The sequence below is a fragment of the Hemitrygon akajei genome, chromosome 18 (assembly GCF_048418815.1).
Source record: "Hemitrygon akajei chromosome 18, sHemAka1.3, whole genome shotgun sequence".
NCBI classification, from domain to species: domain Eukaryota; kingdom Metazoa; phylum Chordata; class Chondrichthyes; order Myliobatiformes; family Dasyatidae; genus Hemitrygon; species Hemitrygon akajei.
This window is the reverse complement of record NC_133141.1, coordinates 28,128,730-28,148,087: the sequence shown is the minus strand read 5'-3', so window position 1 is coordinate 28,148,087 and position 19,358 is coordinate 28,128,730. Positions and strand designations below refer to the sequence as shown.

The 19,358-nt window shown below is 43.5% G+C and overlaps 1 protein-coding gene across 3 annotated transcripts in view; it reads left to right on the top strand.

Annotated features, from left to right (window-relative positions):
* csad (cysteine sulfinic acid decarboxylase) overlaps positions 1-19,358 on the top strand; it is a 53,018-nt gene that overhangs the window by 6,371 nt on the left and 27,289 nt on the right. For all 3 annotated transcript variants that reach the window (XR_012102035.1, XM_073071179.1, XM_073071180.1), the window contains exons 2-8: positions 2,602-2,759; positions 4,790-4,916; positions 6,561-6,651; positions 7,646-7,752; positions 9,741-9,856; positions 15,120-15,199; positions 18,173-18,227. Coding sequence is in view for 2 of the 3 variants with exons in the window: in XM_073071179.1 (XP_072927280.1) it covers positions 2,602-2,759; positions 4,790-4,916; positions 6,561-6,651; positions 7,646-7,752; positions 9,741-9,856; positions 15,120-15,199; positions 18,173-18,227 (734 nt within the window). In the remaining variant the exon portion in view is untranslated. The remainder of the gene's footprint in view (positions 1-2,601; positions 2,760-4,789; positions 4,917-6,560; positions 6,652-7,645; positions 7,753-9,740; positions 9,857-15,119; positions 15,200-18,172; positions 18,228-19,358) is intronic.

Below are 19,358 nucleotides of genomic sequence, written 5' to 3'. Positions count from 1 at the left end.
TTCATTTGACAAATCTTCTTATTCTTACACTCAGTGGCACATGGCACAGGCAGAAATCCAGAGATTACTACCCTGGAGTTCCTGCTTTTCAGCTTTCTACATAACATCCTATATTCTCTCCTCAGAACCTCCTCTCAAGTCGTTGGTACCAATATGTTCCATGGTTTCTGGCTGCTCAACCTCCCTCTTTAGAATGCTGTGGACCTGATCTGAAAGATCCCTGACCCTGGCACCTGGGAGGCAAAACACCATCTGGGTGTCTTTTTCACATCCACAAAATCTCCTGTCTGTTCCACTAACTATGGAATCCCCTATCACTATTACACACCTCTTCCCTTCTGAGGCACAGAGCCAGACAGTGCCAGAGACCCAACTGCTGCGGCTTCACCCTAGTAGGTCAATTTCACCCCTCCCCCGCCAAAAATATCCAAAACAGTATGCTTATTATTGAGGGGAACGGCCACAAGGGTACCCTGCACTGGCTGCCTATTCCCTTTCCATACAATTATACAATATAGGAGCAGAAGTAGGCTATTCAGGCCATCGAGTCTGCTCCACCATTCAATCATGGACTGATCCAATTCTTCCAGTCATCCCCACTCCCCTGCCTTCTCCCCATACCCTTTGATGCCCTGGCTAATCAAGAACCTATCTAGCTCTGCCTTAAATACACCCAGTGACTTGGCCTCCACAGCTGTTCGTGGCAACAAATTCCACAGGTTTACCACCCTCTGACTAAAGTAATTTCTTTGCATCTGTGTTCCTCTTTCCCTCTCTTGACAGTCACCCAGGTAGTTGCTTCTGTAACTTAGGGTTGACTGCCTACCTGTAGCTGCTATCTGTCACCTCCTCATTCTCCTGTACGATCTGCAGCTCCGGTTCCTTAACATGGTCTTTAAGTAGCTGCAGCTCGGTGCACTGTGTGCAGATGTTATCAGGGAGACTGGTGGTCTCCCAGAGTTCTCACATCTCACAGTTACAATATAACACTAACTCTGGACCAATTTTCAGTACGCTGATGGACAAAGAGGAAAAAAAACACTTGCTAGAAACTAACTTAGGACCTCCGTCTATGCCTCCCTAAGCCAGTTGAGCCAAAGCCTCCCATGCTAACAGTACATCTTTGGAATCAGAGGAAACCCACAAGGTCAGAGTGGGATGGGGGAGAATGTACAAACTTCTAACAGACAGCGGTGGAAATTGATTTTACAGCTGGTGCTGTAAAGCATTGTGCTTTACTGACATTTGCTGTTATCTTAGACTTTTTTAAAAAAAATTGATCCCTGAATTATGCAGTCAGTTGAAGTTTGACTTTTTTTGTGCTCTGCTCTCCGGTGGCCCCTCATAGCTCTTTACATTAGTTCTTTTCATTAGTTCTGGAAACACCAAAAAATAGTTGATCCATCTAGAGGATTTAGAGGAACAAATTTGTAGAGCAGTAGCAGATAGTTACAAGAAATATAAGGTTGTGATAGGTGATATTTAACTTCGCACATATTGACTGGGGCTGCTATACTGTAAAGAGATTGTTTCTGTGCTATAGTACTCCATGGGCCTATCAGCTTGCCAATGGAAACCTTTGTACTCCATTCTGATGAATATGTTGACCTCTGTCTCATCCCTCCCATTTAGTGAATACAATAAAGCCACGATGGCAACCTAATCTAGTGCTGATGAAATCATCTGTATTACAGCCTGCAATGATTGGTGTCTGCTCCAGCTCTACAGCGTACAAAAATATTAAATTTGACTGAGATGCCTTTCATTGCTGTATCAATAAAAGTTCCCTTCAGATGAGGTGAGAGGCTGGAAGGAGGCCAACTGCCATGGAACAGTGACATGAATCATGTGAGAAAATGGACACTTCAATTTTCCTTGCAATGATGAGACCCTGTTAACAGCACGTAAACAATGTTCGGTTTACTGGACTAGACATTTGCAACTTTATCAATAGGTTGCTTACATATTTACAGAATTGAAGTCAGCCTGTGTGCCAGTATCTATGCAGATGTCATTTGAATTGTCATGATGATGTAGTTTATACTTGTAAATAACCTTGGTGCTGATTTGTGTGATAAGTTTTGTCTTATTTACATGGCTTTATAATGGCCCAGTGTGTGTGGGAAAGACAGTTTTAACACGTGAAGAAATATGCCCAATGTGACCTTTGAAACTGTTTTCCTAAAGCAATGATAGCGCAGAGTGAATTATTGTCCACTTTGTCCTCTTCTCACCACCTTGCTTCCATATTAAAATAGAGCATTTCTAAATCAGGTTGTTGGGCACGATGCTACCAGGTCAATCCAAAACATTTAAATCATACTGCTACTCTATACCCACTTTATTGGTGAAAATACTGAACTGGTGCCTGTGGCTACTTTGGTGGGTGCTGGGATGATGCTGGTATCACTCTGGCGACAGGAGATTACAGTTCAGTCAGACTCTTGGTGCCCGGGGTGATTTTGTGATCTGCGACATAAGGAGGAGTGGGGTACTATGCTGTCAAATTACCTTGAAGTGATGAACACACTTTGCAACTGTTGGTTCCCACCCTGCCTGGTCCTCTTTTCACAAAAAGGCCTTCCCATGTTGTTTCCCCAGACGTCAATGGAACACAGAGAAAACACCCCCTTACTGTGGATGGAATATTGCTGGATTGGCCACTGAATGAACCTAAGGGAGGAGAGCAATTTGTCCAAGATGCATTTCAGGTCATTTTGGATGAAGCCATAAGAAAGGGGACAGATGTCAATGAACAGGTAAGAGTGGTTTCAGTCTTTTTTTCTGAAAGAAGTGATTTGGTCTCTAATGCTCAGGCCAATGAGTATTTCTTGCTGTTGCAGAGTCATACAGTACAGAAGAGCCTTTTGGCCCAACCAGTCTGTGCCAACCAAAATGTCCATCCAAGCTTGTCCCATTTGAACACATTTGGCCTATATCCCTTTAAAGCTTTCCTATCCCCATACGTGTTCAAGTGTTGTTTAAATGTTAATATATCTGCCTCAATCACGTTCTCTTGTAGGATGACAAAAACTGAACACCATATCCCAAATCCAGCTTCACCAGAATCCTATAACACTGCAGGTTAACATCCCGGCTCCTGTATTCAGTTCCCTGACTGAAAGCCAGCATGCCAAAAACATTCACCATCCTTTCTACCTGTGACGGCACTTTCAGGGTACCATGTGCCTGTACTCTGAAGTGCTCCCTCTGTTCTGCAACACTCCACGGGGCCCGACCATTCAACATGGAAGTCCTACCCTCATATGTCTACTTAAAATATAAAACCTTGCCCTCATATTTGTCATTCCTTGGCCCGCTTAGCCAACTAATCAAGATTCCTTTGTAAATCCTGATAACCATCTTCATTGTCGACAACGCCACCTACTTTAGTTGCATCTACAAAGTTACTTACCATGCCTTCTACACTCTCATCCAAATCATTGAATGTAGGCGACAACTAACAATGGCTCCAGCACCAACTACTAGTCACTGGCCTTCAGTATGAGAAACAGCCTTTCACCATGACCCTCTGCCACCTCCATCAAGTCAATGGTGTATCCAATTAGTTCAAAATTCAAAGTGCATTTATTATCAAAATATGTATACAATCTTGAGATTCGTCTCCTTACAGGCAGCCAAGAGACAAACTCTCCCTGGATCCCATGCAACCTAACTTCCCATGGCAGCCTATTGCGTGAACTGTATCAAAGTCCATATATTATAGTCCATGTATTCCTTACCCTCTCTAACCTCCTTGATTGCTTCAATAAACAATCAAATTCATGAGCCATGTTGTTGCATGCACAAAGCCATGCTGACTTTCTGTATCTCCCCTGTCTTCCCAAATGCATGTACATTTTGTCCTTTAGAATACTCTGCAGTAACTTACCTACCATAGATGTTAGACTTACTAGTCTATAGTCTGTATGAACAGGATGCAAGACAAGTTTTTCATTGGATCTTGGTACATGTGACAATAATAAGCCAATGCCCATACTTTAAAAACTTTTCTCAACATGCCCTTCAACTTTCAATAAAGTTATGAACAGTTACCCCCAGAACTCTGTTCTTGCACCCTTTTTTATAATTATGCCCTTTGGTTTGTGTTGTCTGTTCTCATTTTTCCTTTCAAGTCTGTCTGTAGCTCCTCAAAGTCTATCGAGATCCTGTGCTCCATTCACAATGCTTCCAAGTTTCATCCATCTGGAAATTATTCCCTTTGTACCCGAGTTCAAGTTATTAAGGAAGGTAGTAGTCCTTTTACTGACCTCCAGTGAGCTTGACTATACACTTTGCCACATTTAACCCCTAATCCAAAAATAACCATCCTTTGTTGCTTTTGCCAATTTTCTCTCTGTGCTGTTCCAGGCTTTAAAAAAAAAATTTCATCACCTTCAATCCTGACGGCTGGATGAGCTGTGCCCTCTGCCAGTGACGGGCCAGTGCCCCTAATATCCATGACCCAGGTTTGGATGGGCACAATGTTTTGTAATGCTGGTGATTTTATCAAACAAACCATTTAAGTGGATAAATACACCTATACTACTGACGTAGAAAATATCTTAGGAAAGCAAGTGGAAATTTTAGGCACATCAAATGACCCAGTGTTTTAGTGAGAATTATCTCTTTTTCCAAGTAGGGTTTGGACAGGAGTTCGGTAAATCATCTGCCAGGATGGTGAACCCATGATTCATTTGTCAGTCCTAATTCTTTGCCAATAAATGTAGGACATGTAAGAATCCCTTGTGGTGTGGTCACTGCTTGCCTGCCTTTGGTTTGCCTCTAGGTCTGTGAGTGGAAGGAACCTGATGAACTGCGGGCACTTCTTGATCTTGATTTGGTCGATGCCGGTGAGCCCAGTGAGAAACTGCTGGAGCGGTGCAGAGATGTCATCCGATACAGTGTCAAAACTAGTATGTGACCTCGTTGAGCCCATTGATCAGTAGCTAGAAGTGCAGTGTTGGTTTGTTTTCAAACTTGGGAAATAAGTTTAATAGCCTAATAAGCCTCAAAGTTCTCTCTACTCCATCCTTCCCACTACAATAGAACTTTCTGCTTGATAAGTAGATGGTGAATAGTCAATGGTCCTCCAGTGGGGTTTTCTGATTTCTTGCCTTAACAACGTGGCTGCTGAATGAATACCTGGACTGGCATTGCATTGTGATGTGACATCTGGATGGGTAGGTGGCCCTTTCCTGTCCTTGTTCTGTTTATGCAAAGCTCCAGCACAGGGCAAGGCCATTTGGTTTTGAGCAACACACATGAGGTGCTGGAGGAGCTCAGCAGGCCAGGCAGCATCTATGGAAAAGGGTAAACAGTCAACGCTTCAGGCGGAGACACTTCATCAGGACTGATAGATCCAGTTTTTGTTTGAATCTACCGTTTCAGGCAGTGTGTTCTAGGTCGTGTTCTCTTGAGTTATCAATCTTTCTGCCACCAGAACTACTTTTCTATTTAAACTCTTTGTGGTTTGAATGCTCTTATTAAATTTTTTTTTGACCACCTCTGCTCCAAGGAGGAACAGCCCTATCTGCTTTAGTCTCTTCCCCATGCTCAGCCAGTAGTATATCTCATCCACATTGACTCCAAGACTTTAACATCCTTCCTAAAGTTGGGCATAGTGTTCTAGCTATGGCCTGATCAATCATTTGTTTTTTAAAAAAATTGTAACTTTGCTACTCTCTTTCGTGTTATCAATGTGTGCTTGAAGACAACAGAATTAATTTATTTTTGATTCAACACAAATGGCAGATAGAAACCAGAAAATGCAGTGAAGACTCAGCAGGTGAAGCAACATCTGTGGAGAGAGAAATGGAGTTAATGTATCGGGCGGGGCAGGATCTAATAAAAAGGTTATGATGAAGAATGATGCTGCCTGACCTGCAGGTGTCACCAGCACCTTATGGCTTTGTATCATTTCTAAATGCCACGTCCATTTGTTCTGCCATTCTTAGCCCCAGATATCTGTTAACTGCATCCTTTCTAAAATGGCACAATTTTCATTTGTATTGTCTATCTTAATAATGTTCAACTTTGTTAGTTTTGCCCACAATTTCAATTTTCAGCGTGTCTCTATCCTCCACGTTTGTGTTGTGCTTCACTGTTCAATTTCTGTTTCATTTGTTCTGTACACACAAAGGTAGATCATTAATTATATCTAAAGAGCAGTGTTGTTAACACCCCCTCCTCCTCCACCTGCCATCTTTGTATGCCCACTGCCTGTGTGGAGTTCACACGTTCTCCCCGTGGTTGTGTTTCCTCCCTGGGCACTGTGGTTTCCTCTCACATCTCAAAGATTGGTTGTAAATCACCATGTGTGTGTGTGACTGATCGAATGTGGGGGGAATAAATCAGTGTAAGTGGGTGCTCAGTGGAGACGTGGTAGGCTGAAGAGCCTGCCTCTGGCCTGGCTTGACATTGTTACTCAATCCCAAGTAACTTGTGAGTGAGGCTGAATTTGAATACCACAGACCGAGAAATGTGTCCTCTTAATTGAACAAAAGTGTTACTTTCTCCCAGATTCTGAATGGTACCATTTCTCTTTCTTTTCCTTCCAGTTCACCCGCGATTCTACAACCAGCTATTTGCAGGACTGGATCATCACTCCTTGGTTGGCCGTTATATCACAGAGACGCTGAACACAAGCCAGTGAGCAGTGTTTACTGATTCTCCACTGGGTGGTGTGTGCAGCATCACATCCGAAGTGGGGAGAGCATGCAATGCTGCTTTTTTACTGTTGGAAATCAAGTGTTGCCGCCCATTACCTGTACCTTTTGGACTTCCCTGTCTTTCTTTGTCAGCACGCCCCAATATATTTCTTGTGCCTCTACCCTGCTGCGTCAGATTCATATTTATTTACCACGTGTACGTTGAAACATACAGTGACATGTGTCACTTGCCTTAACATTCATCACAACCTAGGAATTTGCTGGGGGCAACCTGTAAGTGAAACCACAAGTTCTAGCGCCAACATAACCTGTCCACAATGCTGGGCACAACAAGCAACAAGACAGCAAAACAAACCCCTTTCCTCCCTCCCACTCGCACATGCACAGATGGACAGCCCCAGGACAGACTTCCCTGCCTCCATTCTCCAGGCTTCGGCCTCCAGAAGCACTTGGTGAAAGGGATAATGGATGTCAGGAGTGATGTTCTTTTCCTTTTTTGGCACCGGGTTACTTGACTTCCCTCCTCTGGACAGTTACAATGAGTGAAAACAAATCTAAAATAGAGCTCCTACATTTTCAAGGGTGTTTCCTTGGTTACACCTGATCACTGACCCAAAATTGGGTCAGAGTTCACTTTCAGATTCAGAAATGTTGACAGTGTACCTGGGATCAATTCCAGGGTTCTCTTGTTTTGTGTAGCAATTGACTTTCATAATGACGGCCGGTTTTCTGCTTCGAATTTTCACAAAGCCCTGTTTCACTGCCTCATTAAAATCTGAAGCCATATTTAATGTCATTTTTCTACTGCTGAGGAAGTCCCTTTCTGGCAGCTCCACATTTAAGCCCTCAGCTGTGCACTAACCCTGCTTCTTCTCGCGTGTCTATTCAGCCAGCTTGAAGGCTCGTTCCGTCGCTCTCTTCCCCCCCTTCCCTCTTCATGCTGATTGAGTCTTGCCCTCTGCTCTGTGCCTCAGGTACACCTATGAGATTGCGCCCGTTTTTGTGCTGATGGAGGAAGTGGTATTGAAAAAGCTTTGCGAGTTGATTGGATGGAAGAACTGTGATGGACTATTCTGCCCAGGTTGGTGCCCAATGTGAGTTGTGACACAGATCTAAAGCTAGGCAGGTGGGGGAGGGAGGACAGAGGTGGTTATAAATCCTGCTCTTATAGTGGGCACTGCTTAGAGTAGATGAAGATAAAAATTAGTTTTATTTGTCACCTGTACATTGAGCCACACAGTGAAATGCGTCATTTGCGTCAATGGCCAAAGCAGTCCGAGCATGTGTTGGGCCAGCTCACTAGTGTCATCATGCTTCTGGCACCCACAATTACTCACCTTTACTAATCCAAATGTTTTTGGAATGTGGGAGGAAGGTGGAGCATCCAGAACAAACCCATGTGGTCACGGGGAGAAGGTCCAAATTCCCTACACAGTCACGGGCGCCAGAAAAATCTGCAGATGCTGGAAATCCAAGGCAAAACACACAAAATGCTAGAGAAACTCGGCATCCATGGCAAGGAATAAAAAAGAAATAAGCACCTTGGGAAAGGTCCTGATGAAGGATCTCAGCCTGAATCGTTGACTGTTTATTCCTCTCTGTAGATGCTGCCTGACCTGCTGAGTTCCTCCAGCATTTTGTCTGTTTCCTTAGAGACTGGAATTGAATACCAATTGCTAGCCTGTAAAGCCTTATGCTAGCCTCCGAGCTACTGTGTATAAAGCAGTGAGCACTGGATAATCTACAATACACGTGCCACGATCCTCTCCAGGTAAGTGCCAGCTCACAGAAAGAACATCGTCTCCAGGCCGTGAAGTGGCTGTGCACTCCAACTTCCCACTTTGTGATGAGGTCTTTCACCTCAGTCGGCACAACATGAGATATTTTAAAGAAGTGGTGATTCTTGTGCCATGTGGGTCCTGTGTCTATTCAACTAATCAGTGCCTCTGCCATTTTAGCTTAAAGGGTGTGATTGCTAAAGTAGCTATTTTGGAGCACGGTGCTCTAGAAGCATGTGTAAGGTCTTTGCTCGTGGCACTTTCAGAAATTCAAGATGCAACCATGCAGATTGGGATCCTGGTCATTCCAGATCTTAAGATATTTTTGTAAAAAAAACTTGCTTGTTGGTCTTTTGTATGGAGGTGCACCAGCAAAAGCCAACAGAAGGAAATCACATTGTACTTCTCATTAGTTTTTTTTATAAACGGGAGTTTGGCTACCTAAGCATTCCACTCCACTTGCTGTTGTATAGATGGGGCAGATTCTTCTGCTTTTTAAAATTGACCACTAGTTAGTCATTAAGGTAAAGGTCACTTACGGTAAAATCTAACCTTTTAAGGCTATCAGTGTCCCTAACCTTCATTTGTAATACTCAAAACAATGACCACGGAGTCAAGAACATGAGGGGGTCATGGCTGAAAACATCGACTCTGTTCCTCTCCGTAGATGCTGCCTGACCTGCTGAATTCCTCCAGCATTTTTGTGTGTGTTACCATGGAAACAAGACCAACTTTTAATGAATTGAGTGTTGAGGTAGGAGAAACTACTGTCATGGACGTTGTAAGGCTGTGTGTGAATACACTTCCAGCATTTGGTGGTTAAATTGGAGAGCTGAATAGGACAGGTCACTAATTAGATCCATTTGGTCACTGGAAGGGTGAGCACTAGCTAACAAGACACTGAAGGAATTCAGCAGGTCAGGCAGCATCTGTGGAGGGAAATAGACAGTCGATGTTTCAGGTTGAGACCCTTCATCTAGAACGAAAGATAAAATGGTGTGATAGCCAGTATAAAGAGGTGCATGGCATTTAAATTGCAAGTTTTGACTTTGTTCCAATAGCTCAGTTTTACAACCATACCAGGAATGGGTTAGAGGTGTGGGGTGGGAAGAGGGTCATAGAGTTACTCTTATCAATTACCCTTGTACACAACTCACTGTGATAGTAGTTTGTTACAGACTGTAAATCTATGTTTGCGACTTGCAAACAATTAACATAGGGAGCTGAATATAGATGTAATGCCTAACTATATGTAAATATTTGGTGTTATTTGTGACTTGTCTGTCCTCAGGAGGCTCCATGTCCAATATGTATGCTATGAATGTGGCTAGGTACAAGCTTTTCCCTGAAGTTAAAAAACGAGGCCTGTGGGAACTGCCACGAATGGCGATCTTTACCTCTGAAGAGGTGAGTTTTAGTGGGGTTGTTTCAGTGGCCATTTACTGAATTACTCATTGAAAATTTGTTTAAACTCTGCCTCCGCCACATCTATTCTCAGGATGAGGCTTTCTATCCTAAAGCATCTGAGATGCCCTCCCTCAAAGAACAGGGTTTCTTTTCCTCTGCCCTCACCCACATCTCCATTTCCTGGACATCTGTCCTCATCCCATCTTTTCACCACCATAACAGGGATGGAGTTACATACCACATACCACAAACTTCTGCACCCAAAACATTATTCTCTGTAACTTCTTGCATCTTCAACAGGTCTTACCACTGAACATATCTTTCACTTCCCCCACAAGGATCTCTCTCTCCTTGATTCCCTTGTCCTTTTGTCCCTTCCCACTAATCTCTCTCCTGGCACTTACCTCTGCAAGCAAGACAGGTGCTACACCTACCCGTACATCTTCTCCCCCTGCCCCCACCAGCATTCAGGGCCACAAACAGTCCTTCCAGGTGCAATGACACTTTGCCTGTGAGTCTGTCAGACTCGTCGTCTGTCTCCGGCGACCCCAATGTGGCCTCATGGGTGAGATCTGACTTAGATGGGGAACCACTTCATTGAGCACCTTCACTCTGTCTGTCACCATTTAATTCTACTCCCCATTCCCATTCTGAGATGTTTGTCTATGGTCTCCTCCACTGCCAGTCTCAGTTTGGAGCAACTCCTCATATTCTGTCTAACCTGGCTGCACGAACATTGATTTCTCCAACTTCCAATTAATTTCTCCCCTTTTCCCCCGTCTCTCTTTTTCTATTCTGGCTTCCCTCTTGCCCCTTCTCTTCTCATCTGCCTATCACTTCCCTCTGGTGCTTCTTCTCCTCCCCTTTCTCCCATGGTCCACTGTCCTCTCCTATCAGATTCCTCCCTCAGCCCTTTAACTTTTCCACCTATCACCTCCCAGCTCCTCACTTCAACACCTTCCCTCTCATCTGGCTTCACCTATCACCTGCCTGCCTGTACTCCTTCCCCTCCTCCTCCCCCCATTCCTTTTCAGTCCTGAGGAAGGGCCTTGGCCCAAAATGTCAATTATTTATTCCACTCCAAAGATGCAACTTGACGTACTGATTTCCTCCAGTATTTTGTCTTTGTTGTTTCTTTTAAACTATGCCTGAATGTTTGCCTTCTCAATATTCCAATCATTTTGAGTTGATACTTGTTGCTGGGGTGGGGAAGTCACTTGTGATGTTTTTGCAGGTTAAAGAATCTGATCCCATTTGGGATTAAGCCTGTTGAGCAGACCAGGCTATGTTTGCAGTTTTCAAAAGACTCCAGTAAAGACTTGTGAGGCACACTTCCATTTTGGAATAATTTGTCTGTATAACTCAGTTCCAGAGAATGGTAGGTAGATTATTTTGCACCTGTATTTGAGAGAGTAATAGGCAAAACAGTAAAACAAGCAAAAATAGAAAAAAACAGCTAGAAGCTACCAATATTAGTAAATTGTTGGCACAGATTTCAAACGTTTCCGTTTATTATCAGAGAATGTATAGAAACTGAAATACTTGTCCTCACAGACATCCGTGTAAAACAGAAGAATGCCAAAAGAATGATCGACTGAGAAAATGCGACAACCCCAAAGCCCCCTCTTGCCCCTTCCCCCACGCAAGCATCAGTGCATCAACCTCCCCCACCCATTTCATCAAAAAGTGTCGGCACCCAACAGCACAGCACAAACTGAGAGACTGGGGTCTGCCGTCAGCAGAATCTACTGTTCACCCAACAGTGTGACATGCCACAGGCTCGCTCTCTCACTAACAAGGGACAGGGAGATGTCACCCATTTTCACAGCAAAAGGGGAGGCAGACAGTCACTGTTATGATGTTACAGTCTGCCGTGTCGCTTTTTATTCTGAGATTCTCTGACTCGAGAATCAGCAGCAAACTCTCCCACCTCAGAGAGAGAGAGAGTGCAACTGCTTGACTACAGAGACCTCCATCCATACATCTGCAGCAACAAAATCCTGATGTTCCATCTCCCGTGACGCCTCAGTCGCCCACAAGGCCGCACCCCGGAGGTGCCATCTTTGAGTCTTCCTTTAGTTCACACAGTTTTGAGGAGTTAACAGGAACCCTAATGTAGTAGATTTTTAAAGCCATTTGAATTGGGAGATGTGACTGCTCTGGGATGTGCAGTCAAGGGAGGAAGGTGAAATGCAAGACCCCACTAGGATCTGTAGTGAGACAATTAAATGATTTGCATTCACCATTAGACTTTGAAATCAAAAAGCAGAAATATAAATCTGGAGGTCTGCAACAATGTACACAACAACTGGGGAAGGTGAGAGCCATCCAGCCCTCCAAACCTGTTCTACTATTCAGTGATACAGCTGGTTTGTGAGACAACTTGCCCATTTCTATGAAAAACAAAGTTAGGGCCAGGGCATAGTTTGAAGATGAGAATTTAAAATTCTTGGAAAACTCTGTGTAAGTACTTCATTCCCAAAAGCCTTGCTCTAGTTTTCAGTCTACATCCTCACTCTGTAGACTCCCCAAACAGTAGAAATAGTTTCACTCCACTGCCTACAAGTTGTCCTTAAGATGATTTTTAAAAAAATAAATAAAAAGCCCCTTGACTTTAATTCCAGGAAACATTCCTAGCTTCTCTAATCAATCCTTGGAGTCATTGTATAATTCTGGTAAATCTGTGATTACTCAGGAATGAGCTAAACCAAGGTTTCTACCTTTAATATAACTTCTGACCTCATGCACTCCATTCCTTCGGATATAGAAGACCAGCATTAATTTTTTTGTGCTCTTTTATGACAGTTTAGTCTATATACATGGACCCATTTCTCTTAGGACATCCTACTTGTTTTAGCTTTCACTATTTCAAAAAAAGAAATTTGCATATTTAGAGGGGATAGAAGTTGATGTTATCGAAGTTGCTTAGTATGTGAATAGTTGAGACCTCAATGAGATCTTTGCAGAACACTAATGGGTGTTTCCTGCCAATTTGAGCACCTCTACATTGCCCCGATTGTTTGCTGCCAATTGGCAGCTTTCTAATCAAGTCAAATGAATCTCAATTCAATGAGTTTCAAATGTACTGTAGCTGTATTTATCAGTTACTGTCCAAATCCTTATCAATAACACTGATAAATGAGGTTTTTTTTAAATCAGTGAGTTTGTTGAGCATGATCTACCTTTTCAAATCGACTGGAAATTGAGGCACTTGAGTATTCCAGTTGTAGTCTAAGTGGTTCTTCATGCTATTTTTCTGTCATGTAATATTTTTCAGTCTAAAGCAATGAACTTCTTAATCCAGAGGATTTTTATTTCATTTTCAGGATGTGGTTGTCAGTGGCATGTATTCCCCATCCTAGATTGCCTTTGAAGATGGTGTGTCACCACCCTGAATTGCAGCAGACTATGTGATGGTGGTAGAGATTAGATCCAGTGACTTTGGAGGGGTGGGGTTCAAGTATAACTAGTCTGTGACTGTGGTTTTTTTTGAGCATCTGCTTTCCTTGTTCTTGGTTGCAGAGGTCACAGTTTTGGAGATGCTGCCAGAGTAGCAGAAGCAAATAAATGCAATGCATTTGTGATTGTACACTGCCCGAGTGACAGTAGGCATTTAGTATAGAGAGTTGGATGTCTGTCGAATAAATTGATTTGTCTTTGATGGTTCTTGAGTGTTTTGGTACCAACACTCGTCTGGGCACATATTCAGTCCCAGCTTTGATTTGTACCTTGTATGCTTGGAAAGTTGAGATGTCCTGAGGTAAGTTGCTTGCTGCAGGATACCCAGCCCCTCATAAACATGAGATTCTGGAGGTGCTGGGAATCTTGAGCAACACACAAAATGCTGGAGGGACTCAGCAAGGCAGGTAGCATCAATGGAAGGGAATAAAGACTCAAAGCTTCAGACTAAGCCTTGCAGAGTTCCTCCAGCATTTTGTGTGGATAGCCAGCCCCTGACTGGTTCTTGCATCCAAAATGCCTGCTGGTCCACCTTGGATTGAAAATTTAAATCCCCGCCACTGCAACCCCCACAGGAACTGCCTTATTGTTCTTGCTTTTCCCTCTGAGCAGTCTCTCTCCATTGTTATCCATTTCTACTCTTGTCATTCTTTAAATCACTTGAGTTCCTTTCACTCTGTACACACTCCAGCTCCCATATAATGCAGACCAGCCACACAACTTGCTCAATAATAATACAATCTGTGTCTTTCACCTTCTAACCAAAAGCAAGTAAACATTAGTTTCTTTTAAAAAGTTAACTAACATTTGGAACTTTGGTGATGTCTAAATTTGCTAGGAAATGAGTAGCGGAGGCAATTGCCTTGCTGAATTTCCACTGATCAAATTTTCAACACTGAGTTTGTATGTTACCAGAAGTATTTTGCTTTGTACACTTATTTTGAGCCACGCTAAAGTTAGACGTGACAGCTAGGCCTCTGCTCATGATAAATGTGTTGTCTTGAGGCAAATAGTCATGTGAAATGCTATACATTATTTGTTGCTTTTATTTTTAAAGTTCCATGCTAAATGTTAGTACAGTGGCTTCTGAGATTTACTTTGCAGCAAGTTTCTACTTTTCTCCTCTATTAATTTCCTAACATTGACAAAATTGCAGAGACTCTAAGTGAGTCTGTACCTTGCTGCAAGTAATCACACAGGTGAATAGGATAATGAAAAAGACACTAAAGCGTATTGCAATTGGAATATTGTCTACAGTTTTGGTCACCACATGAAAGAAAGGACGTAGAAGCAACAGAGAATACAAAAGAGTTTCACCAGGGTTTTGCCTGGAACAGAGGGCTGTATATATAAGGAGAGATAAGATAGGCTGGGTTTGTCCTCACTGGAACATAGGAGGCTGAAGAGTGACCTTGTGGAAGATTAAGACTGAGGGGCATGGGTAGGATAGATAGCCGGAATCCTTTTCCCAGGGTAGGGGAGTCTAGAACTAGAGGGCACAAGTTTAAGGTTAGAGGGGAGGCATTTTAAAGGAGATCTGCTTTTCCCCCCACACAGAGTGTGGTAGTTATCTGGGACAAGCTGCCAGAGGAATTGGTAGAGATGGGTACAACTACAATGTTTAAAATGCATTGGATAGGAAAGATGTCGAGGGATATAAGCCTAATGCTGGCACGTGATATGAACGTAGATGGACATTAATGTTGGCTATGGGCATGGTGGGCTGAAGTCTCCATTTCTGTTCCGTATGATTCTATGATGGTGACCAATCTATAGAATAACTACATTCTTTCCTCCTCCACAGAGCCATTACTCTGTCACTAAAGGAGCTGCCTTCCAGGGTCTGGGCACAGACAGTGTGTATGTAGTAAAAGCAGATGAAAGGTGAGTCTCGGCATACTAACGTTGCACATTAACTGCCTGGTATAGCTGCTTGAAGGTTCATCTTCTTGGATCTTCTCTCCCTCTCCTTCCATCTTTACTGTTAAAACAGCATTTATATACTACCTTTTAAAATGGCCCTCCAAGAGTTCCACAACTTGTCGTGGTTTGGAGGCTTACATGCCTCAATGACCTGGAGAGTTACGTTGGCTGGTATCAGGGCTTTGTGCTGTGACTCTTGGTAGGGTCACCCAGGTCAAAGGGTAGAGGTCAGACTAAGAGTGGTCCACCTGTCTTCCAGGTTTGGGGATTCAGCTCAATACTAAAACTCCTGACTGGTCAAAAAACAATTGTTATGGAAACAGCAATGAAAAATCCTTCTATAATGGAGGACCTTCATTTCTGCTCAAAATGGCTGCGGCGTAACAGGCAGTAAGTAAGTTTTACAATGGCAGTGTTCGTAGACGTACAACACAGAAATGGGTCCTTCAGCCAACTGAGTCTGCATCAACCATTTATTAAATTATGCTCTGAGGTACAGTCCGTCTGAGGCAAAAACTTAGACATTGGGAAATCATAGCTTGGTCAGAGGACACATTGGGTCTTTACCCCAGATCTTAAAGATGATCTGAATATATGCTGTCCCTGAAATTTACCAACACCCTCAGAGGAGTACTTTCTGTCATATTGGCTGTGTGTCTGCCACTTGCAAATTCAGTAGTGACTGAGGCCCAAGGCCTTAGAGAAATGCCTTAGCGTGAAGCTATCGTGTTCTGTACCAGGAAGTAAAACGGCAAATCTTTGAGAGAGTGATGGAGGGAGGTGAGAGACTGGGGATTGAGCAATTCACGGGCCAGGGGTCAATGGTGGAGCTTGTTGGATATAGTGGCTGGAGTAGAATGTAATAGAGGGTGGTCTGTGAGTTTTTTTGGGTGGCAAATTTGCTCTCCACTTGATCATATTGTCCTTGATTTAATATAGTATCCTCAAAATTGGACTAGACTGTTGGCTTAGGTTATGGTCCAGTCAGGCATGAAAGCGGTTATATTTATTAGGAGTTTGAGGAGAATTGGTCTGCCACTAAAGACGCTCGGTTATTTCTACAGATGTACTGTGAAGAGCATTCTAACTGGTTACATCACTCTCTGGTACGGAGGGGCCACTGTGTAGGATTGGGGAAAAGCTGCAGAAAGTTGTAAACTCAGCCAATTCTATCAGGGACACTAGTCTCCCCAGCATCCAGGCCTCTAAAAGGTGACATCCATCATGAAGGGCCCCCACCACCCAGAACATGCCCTCATCTCTTTGCTGCTATCAAGGATGAGATACAGGAACAATGCATTACTGCTGCAAAACAACAAATTTCATGACATATGCCAGTGATATTAACTGATTCTGACTCAAGTGGGAGTGCCTTTACTTGGAAGCATAGCTGTTATCTGCTGAGCTATGGCTAATACTTGAACAACTCTTACGCAAGGGAATGGCTCAGTTACTTTTATCCCAATCAGAATTGCTGCAATCACTGCAAGTTGTAAATTACAGATTAGAAATTCCAGTCTTTCAATGCATATTGAAAACATTCCAGGTTCAAGAGTCAGAGTTCCGTGAGGGCAGGAGAATGAGGTCTGATCACCCCTTGGGTTCATGAATCAGCAAGACTGGAGATTGAGGCCTAGTATTCTGGGCCCCGTCAGTGGCGAGTCTGAAGCTTAGTGTTCAAGGTCCTGCGGCGACCCACTTCCTAGCGCACTCGAACCGGCTCACAAATAGCCAGCGCGCAGGCACAAAGGCCAGATCCACAACAAAGGGAAAAAGCCTGCGGGGGTTTGTGAGTACGTGTCCCTTACAGCATCCGCGCCCGGGGAGGGCTGGATGAGGGAGGCTTTAAAGCAAGGCTGTGAAGTTCAAATAAAATCATCTTTAATTGCAGTTTACCGACTCCGTGTCGTTATTTTAGCGCTGCGTGTAGCACACCGCTACAGTCCCATCATTAGTGAGTCTGGAATTTGAGGCCTGGTGTTTGGTGATCGGCCCTTGGGGTCAATGCCGAGGTTTGAGTCCTGAGAGTAGTATTGGAAATCCGGAAGTCAAGACCCGTTGGCTGGAGCCCCAAGTCTACAAATCACTGTGAGTCCACTGAGGAAGTTGAAGTGCAATGTCTGCACGTTAGAGTCCAGTGCAGGCTGAAGCCAGAAGAAGACTGCCTGTCCTCATGTTAGAGGATTGTGTATGCGTGTGGGAGGCAGGGCTTGTTTTGCTATTGGTTATCTTCTGTTTTGTTCTGCCAAGCATTGTGGGTATGCTATGGTGGCATTGGAATGTTTGGTGACACTTGCAGGCTGCCCCAGCACACCCCTCATTGTGTTGTTAATACAAATGTCGTGTTTCACTGTATGTTCCGATGTACATGTGATAAATAAACGTGAAAACTTGATCTTGAAAATGATCAAGTTGCAGATACTGGGAATCTGAAATATAAACAGTAACTGCTAGAATTACCCAGCAGGTCAGCTAGCATTTGTGGAGAGAGAACCGGTAATGTTTCAGGCCCACAACTCTTACCCAAGTAAGCAGAAATGATAAAGGATTAAAGCTGTGTTTTTATACTACAATGCATACTTGATGAGTTGGTGTGTGTCCTAGTGGATAATGGCCCCGGTCTAGTGATCTGAAGGTCGCTAGTTTGAGCCTCAGCTGAGGCAGCGTGTTGTGTCCTTGAGCAAGACACTTAACAACACATTGCTCTGCGACGTCACCGGTGCCAAGCTGCTTGGGTCCTAGTGCTTACAGCTTGGGCAACCTTGCCCAGGCCTGCGCCCTGGAAACCTTCCAAGGTGCAAATCCATGGTCTCACGAGACTAACGGATGCCTATATACTTTGTTGTTATTTATTTAATCGTCCCTTAGAGCATTTCTCCATTACTGGGACAGCCTGTGCTATACTTGAACTGACATTACCTTTCTGTTGAACAGAGGGAGGATGATTCCAAAAGAACTGGAAAGGCAAATTTCCATTGCAAAGTCCAAGGTAGGTTCCACATGTTAAAGTGTGATGCTACTCTGTTGTATCTTCCCATTAGAAGAATGGGGGGGGGGGGGATCTCATTGCAATTTATCAAATATCGATAGACTTAGACAGCAAGGATATGAAGAGGATGTTTCCTATAGTGGGGAGTCTAGGACCAGAGGGCATAGCCTCAGAATAAAAGGACATCCCATTAGAACAGAGATGAGGAACATCATTGGCCAGAGGGTGGTGAATCTGTGGAATTCATTGCCACAAGTGGATGTTGAGGACAAGTCATTGGGGTATATTTAAAGCAGAATTTGATAGGTTCTTGATTTGTAAGGGCATCTAAGGTTATGAGGAGAATGGGGTTGAGAAGGATAATAAATAAATTATGATGAAACTTGATGGGTCAAGTGGCCTAGTTCTGCTCTGATCACATTGCCCCACTTCCAACATCAGTGATACTCCTCCCCCCCCCCCCATTATTGCTTCTCTCAGCTCATTTGAGCACTCTTGCTTGCTCTGATCTCCCTGTGAATCTATTGTGTGTCTATTAATAAGAAGCTTCTCCAGCTAAATCAGTTGCCCCTGCATTACCAGGCAGGCACATTGAGGCTGCTGGTAGCAACTCCTTGACTACTTTGAATTCAGCACAAGCTTTGTGGAGGGGAGGAACGGATTTGATGATTTTACTGTGGAATGACAGGAAGTGGAACTTGGAAAGATGTACAATTTGTGGCTATTTCTGAGTAGTCCTAGCACCTCTTCAGTGTAACAATTGTCAATAAAATTGAATTGAGTTGAATTGAATTGACTTTATTACTTACATCCTTCATATACATGAGGAGTAAAAATCTTTACGTTACGTCTCCGTCTAAATGTGCAATTTATAATAATGCTTAATTAATAGTATGTACAACAATATAACGTAGAAATACAGTTGGGTCAGTATGATTTAATCAGTCTGATGGCCTGGTGGAAGAAGCTGTCCCGGAGCCTGTTGGTCCTGGCTTTTATGCTGTGGTACCATTTCCCGGATGGTAGCAGCTGGAATAGTTTGTGGTTGGGGTGACTCGGGTCCCAAATGATCCTTCAGGCCCTTTTTACACACCTGTCTTTGTAAATGTCCTGAATCATGGGAAGTTCACA